We start from the raw sequence: 13,159 nt of genomic DNA, 5'->3' as shown, positions 1-13,159 counted from the left end.
CCGCTAGTCCTTTGGTCCAATCATCTTCTCTGGTCTGACCCACTCGTCAAACTCCTCCTCGCTCAGCATGCCCAGCTCCAGAGCGCTCTGCTTCAGAGTGAGGCCCTTCTTGTGTGCGTTCTTGGCGGTCTTGGAGGCATTGTCGTAGCCGATCTTCGGGTTCAGAGCGGTGACAAGCATCAGCGACTCGTGCAGAGTCTTCTCGATCTTGTCTTTGTTGGCCACAATGCCGTCAACACAGTGGACTCTGAAGGAGTAGCAGGCGTCGCCAAGCAGTCTGACCGACGACAGCAGGTTGGAAATCATGACAGGCTTGAACACGTTCAACTCAAACTGGCCCGAGGCGCCGGCAAACGTGATACACGAGTGGTTTCCAAACACCTGTGTGCAAACCATGGTCATGGCCTCGTTCTGCGTAGGATTGACCTTTCCGGGCATGATGGACGAGCCTGGCTCGTTCTCAGGCAGCGAAAGCTCGCCGTAGCCGCACCTAGGACCGGAACCAAGGTATCTGATGTCGTTGGCGATCTTGTATAGCGAGACGGCCACCGTGTTCAAGGCGCCAGATGCCTCCACAACGGCGTCGTGCGCAGCAAGAGCCTCGAACTTGTTAGGCGCAGTGTAGAACTGCAGGCCGGTCAGTTTCGACACCTCGCTTGCCACCTTCTCGGCAAAACCTTTCTTCGTGTTCAAGCCGGTACCAACAGCAGTACCACCCTGCGCCAGGAATCTGAGACTCTCGAGGCTGTGCTCGACTCTGGCGATGCCGTTGGTCAATTGCTGCACATAGCCGCTGAACTCTTGTCCGAGAGTCAGCGGAGTGGCGTCCTGCAAGTGGGTTCTGCCGATTTTGATGATATCGGCGAACTCCTTGGCCTTCTTGTCTAGAGAGTCTCTCAAAGCTCTCATTTCTGGCAGAAGGTGGTTGGTGATCTCTGTGACGGCGGCAATGTGCATCACAGTCGGGAAGGTGTCGTTGGACGACTGCGACATGTTGACGTGATCGTTTGGATGCACAGGCTTCTTCGATCCCAGGGTTCCGCCCAAGATCTCAATGGCCCTGTTGCTGATCACCTCGTTCGCGTTCATGTTCGATTGAGTTCCCGAGCCAGTCTGGAAAACCACCAATGGGAAGTGGTCGACGAGTTTCCCTTCAGCGACCTCGGTGGCCGCCTGTTTGATGGCATCGGCGAGCTTCGGGTCCAGAACACCGAGCTCCTCGTTGACGGTGGCAGCGGCCTTCTTCAAGACACCAAACGCGTGCACGATCGGCTCCGGCATTCTCTCTCTGGCGCCGCCAATCTTGAAGTTCTGCAACGATCTCTGGGTCTGGGCTCCCCAGTACTTGTTGTCGGCGACCTCGATGTCTCCAAAGGCATCCTTCTCCGTTCTCATGGCTCTGGTGGTGGCCGAAAAAGCTCTTGATCCGATTCTCTTAGCACTCAGTCTCGCACTTAGCATGGTTTTCTTTTGGCAACAACAATTTCTCTTGTTACAGCCTGTAAGAAACACTCAAATTATATATTTCAGCGAATTTCTCGACCGGGCGACATCCCAAAATCGCCCGGTGTCCGATTCCGGAATCGAACGAAATAAATAAAGCTACAATATTACTGTCCATGCCTTTCATTGCATTTTCTAGATTATGTAGTAGCCCTCGTTCGAGGCATTGTAGTGCACGTCGAACGGCAGCTCTTCCTTCGATTCGGCGCTCACCACAGAAACAACGGCCACGTTGCCAATCTGCTCGCCGGCTTCCACCTGCTGCGAAACAGAAAAGACCACCTCCATCGGGAATAAGGCTTCCTCGTCATCGATTCCGCGACACAGAATTTCGAACGAGCCGGACGGATGTTCCACCAAGTCCGACAGTTTGACCAGCAGACCTTCCTCAATGTACTGCAACGCCACGTTGTTGTGGTCGCTCGACTCAATGGTGGCGTCGCCCGTCGGTATCAACAAACTGGCCTCGTCGAGCTTCTTCTCTGGATGCGCCTCGTACTCAAACGTGAGGTTCACGGTCCCGTCCTCGTTGTTGCTTACCCAGGTGGTCAACACCAACGGCAACAAATTGCTGGACTCGGCCGACGCGGAAGTCTTCGACACAGACCTCCATCTGAGCACGCCCAGGGGCTGGTCGTTCGAGGCAAACGGCTTGGACTGGTCCTTCATGCCAATGACAGACTCGGAATGGAACAGGTTCTTGTCCACCTTCGGATGGGTCTTATATTGAGTGTTGCGCTCTTGCGAAGAACCCAATTTGAGGTTCACGAGAGCGTATGCTAGCGACGGATCGTTTATTCTGAGCTGCAAGTCTCCCTGCACCTCCGCAGTCGAGATCGAGCCCTCTCTCGTGATCTGGCCGGTGAACTTCTCGTTGACAAGAATCAGAATGCCGTTGTTTGGGATCCGCTCCTTAGCTGGAGGCTCGTAGGAAGGCGTCGACTGGGTCGATGGCTGCGGAGTAGGTGTCGAGATGAGAAGGGGCTGGGCCTCGCCGCCCAGACTCGTCGTCTTCTTGCCCAGCTGCAAGCCGCCCTTTCTTGGAGGAGCCTTGGCAAACTGTTTCTCCGGCGCAGTGTACGATGGCTGTGTGAATTGGTGTTCGGGCTGCGCTGGAGGCTGGTACGACGGCTGGACAAAGTTCTGGGACTGCTGGAACTCGTAGGACTCCATATTTTTCTTCATCATCTCTCTTCTTTGTATTTCCTTGGCCTTTCTCTTTCTCTCCTCGGCGGCCTCCAGCTCTTTATTCCGTTCAATGATCTCCTGGATCTTTTCTTCGTGGGACTCCATTTCCAGGAAAGTGATGATCTGCGACAACGAAAGATTCTCCTTGTAGCCCAAGTTGACGATCTCGTCGAACGCGTTGAGGATCTCGAAACAGTTCTCGAAGATTTCTCTCTCGTCGACCGTTCTGAGGATCGATCTGATGGTCTGCGTGAACAAATGCAACGTGTCGATGTCTTGCAGGATATTTGAGTGCTTATTGGTGATCAACACCACGTAGAATTCCTCCAATGGCTGGTAAACGTATCTGACATTTTCACCTTGGACCGTGGTGTGCTGGGTCTTTGTCGTGTCCGGCAGCAGCGTCGGAAAAGCGGCCAGCAACGAGGTGACTCTGTCCTTCGACAGGTCTCTGAATTGTCTGGATATAATGGCTTTTCCGCCTCTTGTACAGATTGAAGCTGCTAGGACCACCATTAAGACTTTGTTTTTGTAATTCAATTTGACTATGTGTCCAAATTTACGATCTGGAAAATCGGGGCTCCCAACCCACCTGTGCACCACGGTGCCAAAAAATTGTGTGGTTTTAAACTGAAAAATGCCCTTGTTAAATGAAGACCGACTACTATGAGCTGTTGGGGGTCAGCATCGAGGCGTCTGATCTGGAAATCAAGAAGGCGTACCGGAAAAAGGCGCTCCAGCTTCATCCAGACAAGAACCCAGACGACGTCGAGGCCGCGAGTCGCAAGTTCAATGAGGTCAAGGTAGCGTACGATACCCTTAGCGATCCCCAGGAACGGGCCTGGTACGACTCCCACAAGTTTCAGATATTGATGGAGGACAGCGATCGGGACCTTGGAGACGACGCCTCCGCCGAGGTTTACTACGCAGGTCTGTCTGTGGACGACATTACGCGATATCTAAATCCAGATCTGTACACCCGGATGGACGACTCGATCAGCGGGTTCTATGCGGTTGCTGGCGTTGTGCTCGACCGCATTGCAAGCGAGGAGGTTTCCGCGGGCAAGAAGCAGAAGCTTCCTGGATTCCAGAGCTACAAGGACGACACGCCGTTTGCCAATGCGTGCGACCCAAAAGAGCTGCTCTACCCAAGGTTTGGCAACTCGCGGTCCGACTACGGCGAAGTTGTGCGGATATTCTACAAGGTGTGGGGCAATTTCGCGTCTGTCAAGAGTTTCAACTGGTTAGATGAGTACCGGTACTCGAGTGCGCCGGACAGACGCACTCGACGGCTGATGGAGAAGGAAAATAAAAAAATCAGAGACTCTGCGCGCAAGGAGTACAACGAGGCCGTGCGGCGGCTGATTGCGTTCTTGAAGAAACGCGACCCGCGCGTGAACGCGACCGCGCAGCGCGAGTACGAGCAGGAGCGGATCAGAAGGCAGCAGGACGAGGTGAAGCAGCAGGCGAAGCGAGACAAGGAGCAGCGGCAGCGCGACAAGACGGAGTTCAGCGAGCAGAGCTGGCAGATGCTGGACCCAGACGACCTTGCAGAGATCGAGCAGCAGCTCGACAAGATGTATATGGAAGAGCAGGAGGAGAGCGAGGACGAGGAGCTGTACGAGTGCATTATTTGCGACAAGCATTTCAGGCACGAAAAACAGTTTTTGGAGCACGAGAAGAGCAAGAAGCATATCAAGTTGCTGAGGCGGCTGCAGTGGCAGATGCGCAAGGAGGGGATTGAACTGGGGATTGACGAGGAGAGCTATGTGCGCAGCGAGGATGAGTACGAGAGCGCGGTCGAGGACCTTGAGCCTGAAGAGCCTGAGCCTCGATCTCCGGAGCCCGAGCTTGAAGCAGTCGAGCCTCAGCCTCAGCCTGCAGAGGTTCCGTCTCCAGGTTCGCAGACAGGCCCTGTAGCTGCCGTCGTGCAGCGAGGCTCTGTGTCTCCCGAAGTGGACGACGTGCTGGACGAGGACGAACGATTGGCCGAGCTGGAGCGGGTCCTAAACGGCGAGGAGAGCGACGACGACTGGTCGACGCGCAAAAAAGGCAAGAAGAAGAAGAAGCCGCGTTCCAAGGCTACGAAGCCTGCTTCGCAGCCAGAAAAAATGCCAGCTGGCGAGAAGTGCAGCGTGTGCAGGGAAACGTTCGCAAGCCGCAACAAGCTGTTCCAGCACATCAACGCTACGGGCCACGCGGCCGCGCCGAAGAAGAAGAGACGATGACCAGACGAATCGTGTCTGATACAGACGATCGACGTGTAATATTTTTCATCGTCGCGTGCCCGAAAAATATAAATACGCATGAGGGAGACCTCAGGAATATAGAGTAATGTGTTTTTTCGCCGGGAACGCCAAGCGCAAAAGTGCGTTCCGCTGGATAGCCAGGTGCCAGTCAACAGCCGCGAGGGCGGCCAATACGCGGACGCTCGTGCTGCGGATTCCTGAGCCCGAGCCCGGGAAGGAGCCCTTGCCAGGCACGCCAGACGAGCTGGCCGCCGGTGGCGCGGACAGCGGCCCGCACCAGGAGACGTGGGACGCCGTGGACTGGTTTCTGGGCGACGCGCATGCTGTCGAGCCGGCGCCGGTCCTCTACGACTCCAAGGTGGTGCTGCCGAGCAGCAAGCAGGACCAGCTCATGGCGAAACTGGCCGGCAAGTACGACGCGCAGTACCTGCCGCGCGACCATTTTGCGCCAGGCACGCCGCTGCAGCAGCTGGAGTCGCTCAGCGCGGGCAAACCGGGTCAGATCCGGCTGTCGGTGACAAAAATACTTACCGGAGCGTACTGCGAGCTACAGAGAATGTACCAGCTGTACATGGGGGTGACGGAGGTGCCGCAGACGCGGGAGATGCTGCGTGGGTCGCAGGAGCACGAGCAGATTGAATTAAAGACGCACCCGGTGGTGGAAGTGCGAGTCAACAACGAGAAGGTCAGGGTCGACCGGACGGTGCGGCTGAAGCCGTCTGTCGAGGCGGACGTCCCCGTGACGACGCCGTTGCCGGACGAGCTGGCGCAAATATATGGGCTCTTTGTGGACGAGGGCTTTGAGAAGTCGATCGCGCACCAGTGGTCGCGCAACGTGTTGCGGCTTGCGCAGCTGGTGGCATTTGGCTCTGCGCGCGAGATCCTCGTCCACGCGTACTACGACCAGCGGCAGCAGCAGCTTTACGTGGGGGGTGACCCGAGACTCGGAGAACAGGACAGTGTCCGGCCGGACCTGGTGCTCATCAGCGGAGTCATCGACCTGCTCTCTCTAGCAGGCGACGAAAAGGCATTTTCGCTGTACCAGCGCGAGCTCGAGACGCAGCTAGACAACCCGCTCGATCTCGCGCAGCTCGTGGCCGCGGTAGACTCCACGGCGGCCTCGTGGACCGACGTTCTCGAGCTGCACGTTGCCGACCTGAAAACCAGGTCCTACAGAAAACTGCCCCCGCCCGCCACACAGCAGCTCAATTTCGTCCAGGTGGCCATGTACGCGCGGTTCCTCGAGCTGCTGGCGCAGGACCCGGTCGAGACGTACCAGATGCTGCTGCTAAATTTACGCAAACGGAACATCGACCCAGCCACGGTGCTGGACCCGTCGCTGGTGGTATATTTGCTGCTGAACAACAACTATTTAATTGCAGATCTGCTTCGGCTGCAGCAGGGCCAGGACATCGGGTTTGCACCGTTCGACGCTGCGGCAGCCACCAGACCGGCGCAAAGCTACACCTTGTCCTGTTTAGAGCCAGTATTCCATAGCAGCACGGCCGATCCACGCCTGGAAACGCTGCAGCAAAATGTGCCTTCGCAGCTGGCACTCGAACAGTGGGCGCGCGTGCCCACGTTCGAGCTGATGGCCGCGCGGACGGCGCAGCTTCTCGGGACGCTGCGGCAGTTCAAAATCGCTCAAACGGCCGTTGACTACTCGCACCAGGGCGCGGTATTTTCCAGCACCGCCCGACCGTACAACAGGGAGTTTGCCGACCACTCGATCGCGACGGGCATGGACCTCTGGCTCGCGAAAAGACCGCCGCTCGGGCCCGCGTACAAGGGTCTGTGCCAGACCTGCGAGTTTGCCCCGCGGTGCGGCTATCTCCACGCGCTATCGTGAGTCGGCTGTGCTCGTGCCGGCCGACAAATGGGTCTGGGGCTCGGCAGGGGCCGCGCCAGAAACGACAAACTGCGGGTTTTGCAGCAGCAAGTACAGCGACCGGGACCCGTGCTTCCTGCGGATGGCGCCGCGCCGGCGGAGCGCGTCGGTGGCCGTCTTGTGCGGCTTTGCGATTTTCGACGCTGTTTTGGACGCGCGTTTGGGCTCGTGGTCTGCGTCGTACAGTCGGCCCATTGCGACTGTTTATTTATGTAATGTATGTATTTGCTGACTGTTTTCGCTATGCGCAGCCTGACGTAAGCAACACTCCACAAAAGCCCGGGTGAAAATTTTTGATCCTCGATACGAACGCAGCCTATTCACTGCACCGTCCAGCGTGGACGAGTGGAGGGGAAAAGGTTGCCAGATCAACGCAGCAACATCTCATAAACTGTCTTGCTTGCCATGCAGGGCGGGCTACTAAGTTTCTGCGACAGTTACGTATTTTTCCAGTCCTATAGTACACATAGCAGTCCGTAAACCATGGAGATCAGGCCGACCCCAATGTTGATCTTGCCGGCAGCGCCCTCGAAAATGGAGGCTGCCGGGGAGGAACTGTAGATGGCCGAGATGGCGGCGCTGGCCGTGCTGGACGTGAGCAGCGTGCTTTTGGTGACCGTCGAGTATGTCGTGAGCTCGACGGGGACTCTCGAGATGGTCGACGTGTACACGACGGGCGCCACGGACGGCTCTGTCTCGACGGGCACGGACACTGTCGACGGCTCGGCGAGGTCGACGGTCGACTGAGGCACGGAGCTGGTCACCGGAGAGCTCGAGGCGCTGCTCGAGGCGCTGCTCGAGGCACTGCTCGAGGCACTGCTCAAGGCTGCCGCGCTGCTTGAGGCAGCGCTGCTTTCCGGACAGTACGTGGTCAGCACGGTCGTGACTTCGCCGTCAACGGACGTGACGGTGACCACGCTGGCGGAGGATCCGAAGGAGGCTGTGCTCGAGGTCCTGGTGCTGGTGCTGGAGCTGGAGCTGGCCGAGGTCAGCGGGCAGATCGTCGTCACAACGGTCGGCGTGTTGTCGACCGTCGTCGTGTACGACGTCAGCTCGTACGCGGCGGCGCCGCCCTTGGAGCTCACGACCGCCTCCGACGAGACAGGACAGTGCGTCGTCACGACGGTCACGTGACCCGACACGGTGGTGGTGTACGACGACACGAGCTCTTTGGTGGTCCACGTGGAGCACTTGCCTGCGGAGCACGATGTCAGCGTGTCGGTGACGGTTTCGGGGCCGGTGACGGTTTCGGGGCCGGCGTTGCTCGAGTCGGAAGTGCCCGAGAGCGGGATCAGCGTCGTCACCACCGTCTCATGGCCCGAGATCGTGGTCGTGTACGAAGACACAATCTCTTGCGTCGTCCACGACGAGCACTTGCCCGCTGAGCACGAGACAACGGCGACTTCTGTCACTGCTGGCGTGGCCACCGGCGCCGACGTCGTGCCGGAAAGCGGGCACAGCTCGGTCACGACGGTCTCGTGGCCGGAGATGGTGGTGGTGTAGCTGGACACGATTTCGTCGGTGGTCCAGGTCGAACACCCGCCCGCGGAGCAAGAGGTGCGCGTCAGGACGGTGTGCTGCTCGTCAGCGGCCGTGCTGACGACGGGCGACGCCGTGGACGAGCCGGACAGGGTCTCGAAGCCCGTGACCACGGTCACGTGCCCTGATATGGTGGTGGTGTACGAGCTCACGAGCTCTGTGGCCGTGAGCGTGGAGCACTGGCCGCGGTAGTTGCAGTCGGTGTAGGTTGTTGTGATGGTGATGCAGTCGAGGTCAGTGACGCCAATGCTGTTTGTGTCCGTCACCGTCGGCGTGAACGTCGCGTCGGAGAGCTGGTTGGGGCCTGCTCCGCTGCTCAGCGTAATCACGCTTGTCTGGGTGACGGTGGAGTCTGTGGAGCAGGACGACACGGAGCTCGGGGCTGTGGTCGCAATGGACGAGTTCCAGTACCTCGGCTGGACCTTGAGGAAGTTGCCATAGGCAGAGGCCTGGCAGGCCCACAGAGAGGCCGCCAGGGAGGCTAGCAGCGTGCGATCTGGTCTCATCGAAAAAAGAGGCTAAATGCGGGTGTGGGCAACGATTGGGGCATGGTGGGTATTTATAAGTCGATCCGGGCAAATCAATGTCCATTGTTACAGGGGTGCCCGGTCTGCTATCGTGCTTAATTTTGGATGGCTGGTTTACGTATCAGCTGGATGTGAGGCGATTTCGTGACTTGATTGGGTGGGTGCACGACCAGACGGGGACCCGAGCAGGCGCGTGTGAGGGGGTCTGGAGGCCGCTGCTGCCTCCAGCATGTGCTGCGATGGGCAGCTGTGCTGGGACTGCGGGCCACTGGGCCGCCTGAGCTCTGTAGGCGTCCGCTGCGGCCCGGATCAGCCACCCTCTATTTTCCAGATCTGATGCTTAAATTTTTTGGCGCCGCACAGCCGCAACATGTTCCAGTCTCGCTACTTCCAAACCAGCCATCTCGAACTTCGGCTTTGACACAGCTAAGCTACTCCCTGATCTGCCGGATCGCGCCACGAGCCCGCCGTCTACGTTCTATCAAAAATGTCCTCATCGTACTCCTCCTCCTCGAAACTCTCGTCGTCGTAGTCGCTGCCGCCGCTGCCGTCCGAGTCGTCCTCCGACGACGTCTCCTCAATCGCGCCATACGAGCCCTCCTCGTCCTCGAGGTCCAGCTGCAAGTTCGTCAGCGTCTCTCCCTTTAGACTCACCTTGCGCCCAACCGCGTACGACCCTTCGACGTTGCAGTTGACCAGCCTGGTGCCGGCGCCGATCTGAGTGTTGGTGCCGATGATGCAGTTCTCCAGCTGGATGTCGTCCTCCAGCACTACGCCGTCCAGCAGCACGCACGCCGTGATACGACACTTGTTGCCTATTTTGCACCTGTTCCCAATCACAGACCGTTTGACGCTGGTTCTCTCGCCCAGCACGGTATCGTCGCCCACTTTCGAGTCGGCGCCCACGGTCGCTGTGTTTTTGGGCTTTTCTGCCTTCGGTCTCGGCACAGACGTGTTGTCTCTCGCCTGCAGTTTCAAGATGTACCGGTTGGCCTCCATGTAGACGGGCAGGTTGTTGCACCGGGCAAAGGTGGACTTGGCAGGCAGTATGAACAGGCCCATTGTCTCTTTTTCCACGGAATGTCGCCACGACCGTCTCGCAAGGTCCCGTCGGATTTTGATGGCCGGCTTGTTCGCCGTGAGTCCGCCAGCATGCTCGTCCAGCAATTTAAATAGTCGAGCGTCGCCGAAAAAAATAAACGAGTCCAGCAGGTTGGTCGAGACCTGTGTGTTTGGGTATCGCCAGAGCAGATGCGTTCTGATCTTCAGAAACTTCGACAGGGCTACCGAGCTCTGCGAATACAGGTCCAAAAGCACCGACTGCCCGTTCTGAGACGAGTACATCGTGTAGTTACCCTCGAGCACCTTGTTTGTGTCAATGTTCTCGAAGCTGTTGTTGTAGCACACCGAGAGCCCGATATTGTTGCTGTCCTGGCCGCGGTACACCTCCACAAGCACCTGCGGCGGCACGTCTGTAATGAAGTCGCAGGGCAGAAGCACAAAGTTCTGGGTGTGCTTGAGGATGTGGTCCTTGTGCTGCGACAAGATCAGGCCCGTTGTCGACGCGTCGGCGCCAATGCATTCGATAGGGCTCGTCCTGGCCAAATCTGGGTCCCGCAGCTCCTTGTACGTATCGACAAACTTGGAGATCTTGCCCAATGTGCTGGTTTCTGCGAAGATGGTGATCTGACGGAAGGGAGCCCTGTCGCACCACTCGAGAACGTACTGGATCATTGGCCGGTTCGCCACGGGCAAGAGCGCCTTCGGCAGGCCTGTTTCCTTCACGGCAGAGATCGGGGACAGGCCAGAACCCTTCCCGCAAAATATAACAGCATGACACTCCATTGCACTGAATTAAGTTGAAATAAATAATTATTTTTTATTTTCCTTTACCCGGCTTTTTTTCTTCAACTTTTTGCCACTGGTTTATTTGCAGCAATGAGCGAAGAACACGATCCACTGCTCGCGGCGCTCAATGAGGACGGCCAGGGCTCCAACTCCGGAGGCGAGACGGCCTCGCAGCCGCAGGAGTCGTCAGAAGAGTCGATGCGCAAATCGGCGCTCACTGGGTTGAAAAACAAACTGATAGAACACAGTCAATGGGAGAGTCGGCTAAAAGAGGCTCGTTTGGGAATACGAGACCTCGAGAAAAAGTTCAACAAGACAGAGGATGACATCAAGGCATTGCAATCTATCGGCCAGATCATTGGCGAAGTGCTCAAACAGCTGGACGAGGAGAGATTCATAGTGAAGGCTTCTTCAGGACCACGGTACATAGTGGGTTGCCGGTCGACCATCAAGCGGGAGAAACTGAAGAAGGGGGTGCGTGTGGCACTAGACATGACCACATTGACCATCATGCGCATTTTGCCGCGAGAGGTGGACCCATTGGTGTACAATATGACGACGTTCGAGCCGGGCGAAATCTCGTTCAGCGGAATTGGAGGTTTGACGGAACAGGTTCGAGAGCTGAGAGAGGTGATCGAATTGCCGCTCAAGAACCCAGAGTTATTCATCAGAGTGGGTATCAAGCCCCCTAAAGGTGTGCTGTTGTACGGTCCGCCAGGAACGGGGAAAACGCTGCTGGCCAAGGCTGTGGCGGCGACGATCGGCGCAAACTTCATTTTCTCGCCTGCGTCGGCCATCGTGGACAAGTACATCGGAGAGTCGGCCAGACTGGTGAGAGAAATGTTCAGCTACGCAAAAGAACACGAGCCATGTATCATCTTCATGGACGAAATCGACGCCATTGGAGGCCGCAGATTTTCCGAGGGAACGTCCGCAGACAGAGAGATCCAGAGAACGCTGATGGAGCTGCTCAATCAGATGGACGGTTTCGACTATCTTGGACAAACAAAGGTGATCATGGCCACCAATAGACCCGACACTCTAGATCCTGCGTTGCTCAGAGCCGGAAGACTGGACAGGAAAATCGAGATCCCGTTACCGAACGAGAGCGGCAGACTGGAGATCTTCAAGATTCACACCTCGAAGATCAAGAAGCAGGGCGAGTTCGATTTCGAGGCGCTGGTCAAGATGAGTGACGGCTTCAACGGTGCAGACATCCGTAACGTTGTTACGGAGGCGGGATTTTTTGCCATCAGAGAGGATAGAGACTACATCATTCAAGGCGACCTGATGAAGGCCGTGAGAAAGATGGTCGACAACAAGAAATTGGAAGGCAAGCTCGAGTATGAAAAATTATAGGAAATGGTTAATGTTAATCGTTTATATATACATGTTGCTACGAAGCGTTGGCTCTTTTAGCTCGTCTGTTGCGTTTCTCGGCCTCTTTTATTTGCAGATCCCGAAACTGTTTCTCCTGCTCTCTTCTTGCAAGTTTCCGCTCTCTGTATTGTCCGGACACTTTCTCCACGTAATGTTTGAAGTTTGGATCGGTCACATTGTTGAGATGCTCAGCAACTCTCGAACCGATGAACTCCATCACTTCGGCAGACATCTCAGTGATTTGAGACTCTCTGATCTGTTTTCTTTCCTCGAACATGGCCTTCTGAGTCTCGCTGTATGGCATTCCCGGAGCTGTTAGCTTGGTGATGTCTCCCTTTTTCAGCACCTGTTTGTCCCATTTGTACGGTCTCTTCATGACAGGGTCTCTGAGCGACTCGATGGTGAAGTCTGCCGGCTGTTCGAACTTGAGAATCGAGTTTTCGCTATGTGTTCTCTCTTCAGCCACCTCTGGTGGAGTCGAAAATGCGCAGTCTTCTGCCGGATCTGGTCTGGGCCATGGAATGATTATGTGTTCATGGTATTTCACTCTCCGGATAGGCATCATTTTCTTGTAGTCCTCATCGAAATACTTGCCCTTGAAAATGACCTCCTCGGCCACTATATCGTACTCGGTGCCGTCCTCTTTCACAAGAGTCGCCACCACTTTCACATCGTCGGGAGAAACCGTCTTTGGGAAGTCGATGAGATAACCGTTCTGGCCGTCCTGCCAGAGCTGTTTAGGGATAACAAGCGGCTTGGTCTCCGCAATGTCCGTGTAAATCGTGTTGGAGGACGGATGCAGTCCAAGCACTTTACCAAATTTTCCCTTGTTTGGGCCTTTCGCAAACATCACCCGGTCTCCTTCAAGCACTTTCCACTGCTCGGGCCTGGTGTAACGTTGTTCCTCGAGGACAACCTTCCCATTAGTGCGTAACGCAGGGATCTGTGATTGATCGATTCTACTAATGAGTAAGTCCCGGAAGTGCTTCGGGAGCCTCTCGAGCATCCGTGTGATATCGTTCGCCATGACAAGAAGT

At 56.5% G+C, this 13,159-nt stretch overlaps 8 protein-coding genes across 8 annotated transcripts; 3 read left to right on the top strand and 5 right to left on the bottom strand.

Moving 5' to 3' along the window:
• Nucleotides 1–3: 3 nt before the first annotated feature.
• On the bottom strand, nt 4–1,461 carry KL911_001370 (uncharacterized protein; the record flags this gene model as incomplete). Its single annotated transcript, XM_043196321.1, has 1 exon — nt 4–1,461. One exon carries the CDS (start codon nt 1,459–1,461, stop codon nt 4–6), a length of 1,458 nt encoding a protein of 485 aa, XP_043055943.1.
• A 177-nt stretch (nt 1,462–1,638) lies between these two features.
• On the bottom strand, nt 1,639–3,207 carry KL911_001369 (uncharacterized protein; the record flags this gene model as incomplete). The annotated part of the gene is made up of 1 exon (XM_043196319.1): nt 1,639–3,207. The coding sequence occupies one exon, from the start codon at nt 3,205–3,207 to the stop codon at nt 1,639–1,641; it is 1,569 nt and encodes a 522-aa protein (XP_043055942.1).
• A 134-nt stretch (nt 3,208–3,341) lies between these two features.
• Nucleotides 3,342–4,919, top strand: KL911_001368 (uncharacterized protein; the record flags this gene model as incomplete). The annotated part of the gene is made up of 1 exon (XM_043196318.1): nt 3,342–4,919. The coding sequence occupies one exon, from the start codon at nt 3,342–3,344 to the stop codon at nt 4,917–4,919; it is 1,578 nt and encodes a 525-aa protein (XP_043055941.1).
• A 106-nt stretch (nt 4,920–5,025) lies between these two features.
• On the top strand, nt 5,026–6,789 carry KL911_001367 (uncharacterized protein; the record flags this gene model as incomplete). Its single annotated transcript, XM_043196317.1, has 1 exon — nt 5,026–6,789. One exon carries the CDS (start codon nt 5,026–5,028, stop codon nt 6,787–6,789), a length of 1,764 nt encoding a protein of 587 aa, XP_043055940.1.
• A 494-nt stretch (nt 6,790–7,283) lies between these two features.
• Nucleotides 7,284–9,297, bottom strand: KL911_001366 (uncharacterized protein; the record flags this gene model as incomplete). The annotated part of the gene is made up of 2 exons (XM_043196316.1): nt 7,284–8,816; nt 9,256–9,297. The coding sequence occupies 2 exons, from the start codon at nt 9,295–9,297 to the stop codon at nt 7,284–7,286; spliced, it is 1,575 nt and encodes a 524-aa protein (XP_043055939.1).
• Nucleotides 9,298–9,365: 68 nt separating this feature from the next.
• KL911_001365 (uncharacterized protein) lies at nt 9,366–10,739 on the bottom strand (the record flags this gene model as incomplete). Its single annotated transcript, XM_043196315.1, has 1 exon — nt 9,366–10,739. The coding sequence occupies one exon, from the start codon at nt 10,737–10,739 to the stop codon at nt 9,366–9,368; it is 1,374 nt and encodes a 457-aa protein (XP_043055938.1).
• A 93-nt stretch (nt 10,740–10,832) lies between these two features.
• Nucleotides 10,833–12,101, top strand: KL911_001364 (uncharacterized protein; the record flags this gene model as incomplete). The annotated part of the gene is made up of 1 exon (XM_043196314.1): nt 10,833–12,101. The coding sequence occupies one exon, from the start codon at nt 10,833–10,835 to the stop codon at nt 12,099–12,101; it is 1,269 nt and encodes a 422-aa protein (XP_043055937.1).
• Nucleotides 12,102–12,138: 37 nt separating this feature from the next.
• On the bottom strand, nt 12,139–13,149 carry KL911_001363 (uncharacterized protein; the record flags this gene model as incomplete). Its single annotated transcript, XM_043196313.1, has 1 exon — nt 12,139–13,149. The coding sequence occupies one exon, from the start codon at nt 13,147–13,149 to the stop codon at nt 12,139–12,141; it is 1,011 nt and encodes a 336-aa protein (XP_043055936.1).
• Nucleotides 13,150–13,159: the final 10 nt, after the last annotated feature.

Source organism: Ogataea haglerorum (assembly GCF_019207285.1).
Source record: "Ogataea haglerorum isolate 81-453-3 chromosome Unknown 81-453-3_NODE_3_length_672639_cov_96.912891, whole genome shotgun sequence".
Taxonomy (NCBI): Eukaryota; Fungi; Ascomycota; class Pichiomycetes; order Pichiales; family Pichiaceae; genus Ogataea; species Ogataea haglerorum.
Note: the sequence above shows the minus strand (reverse complement) of the source record. Positions and strands in the feature narration are given on the sequence as shown.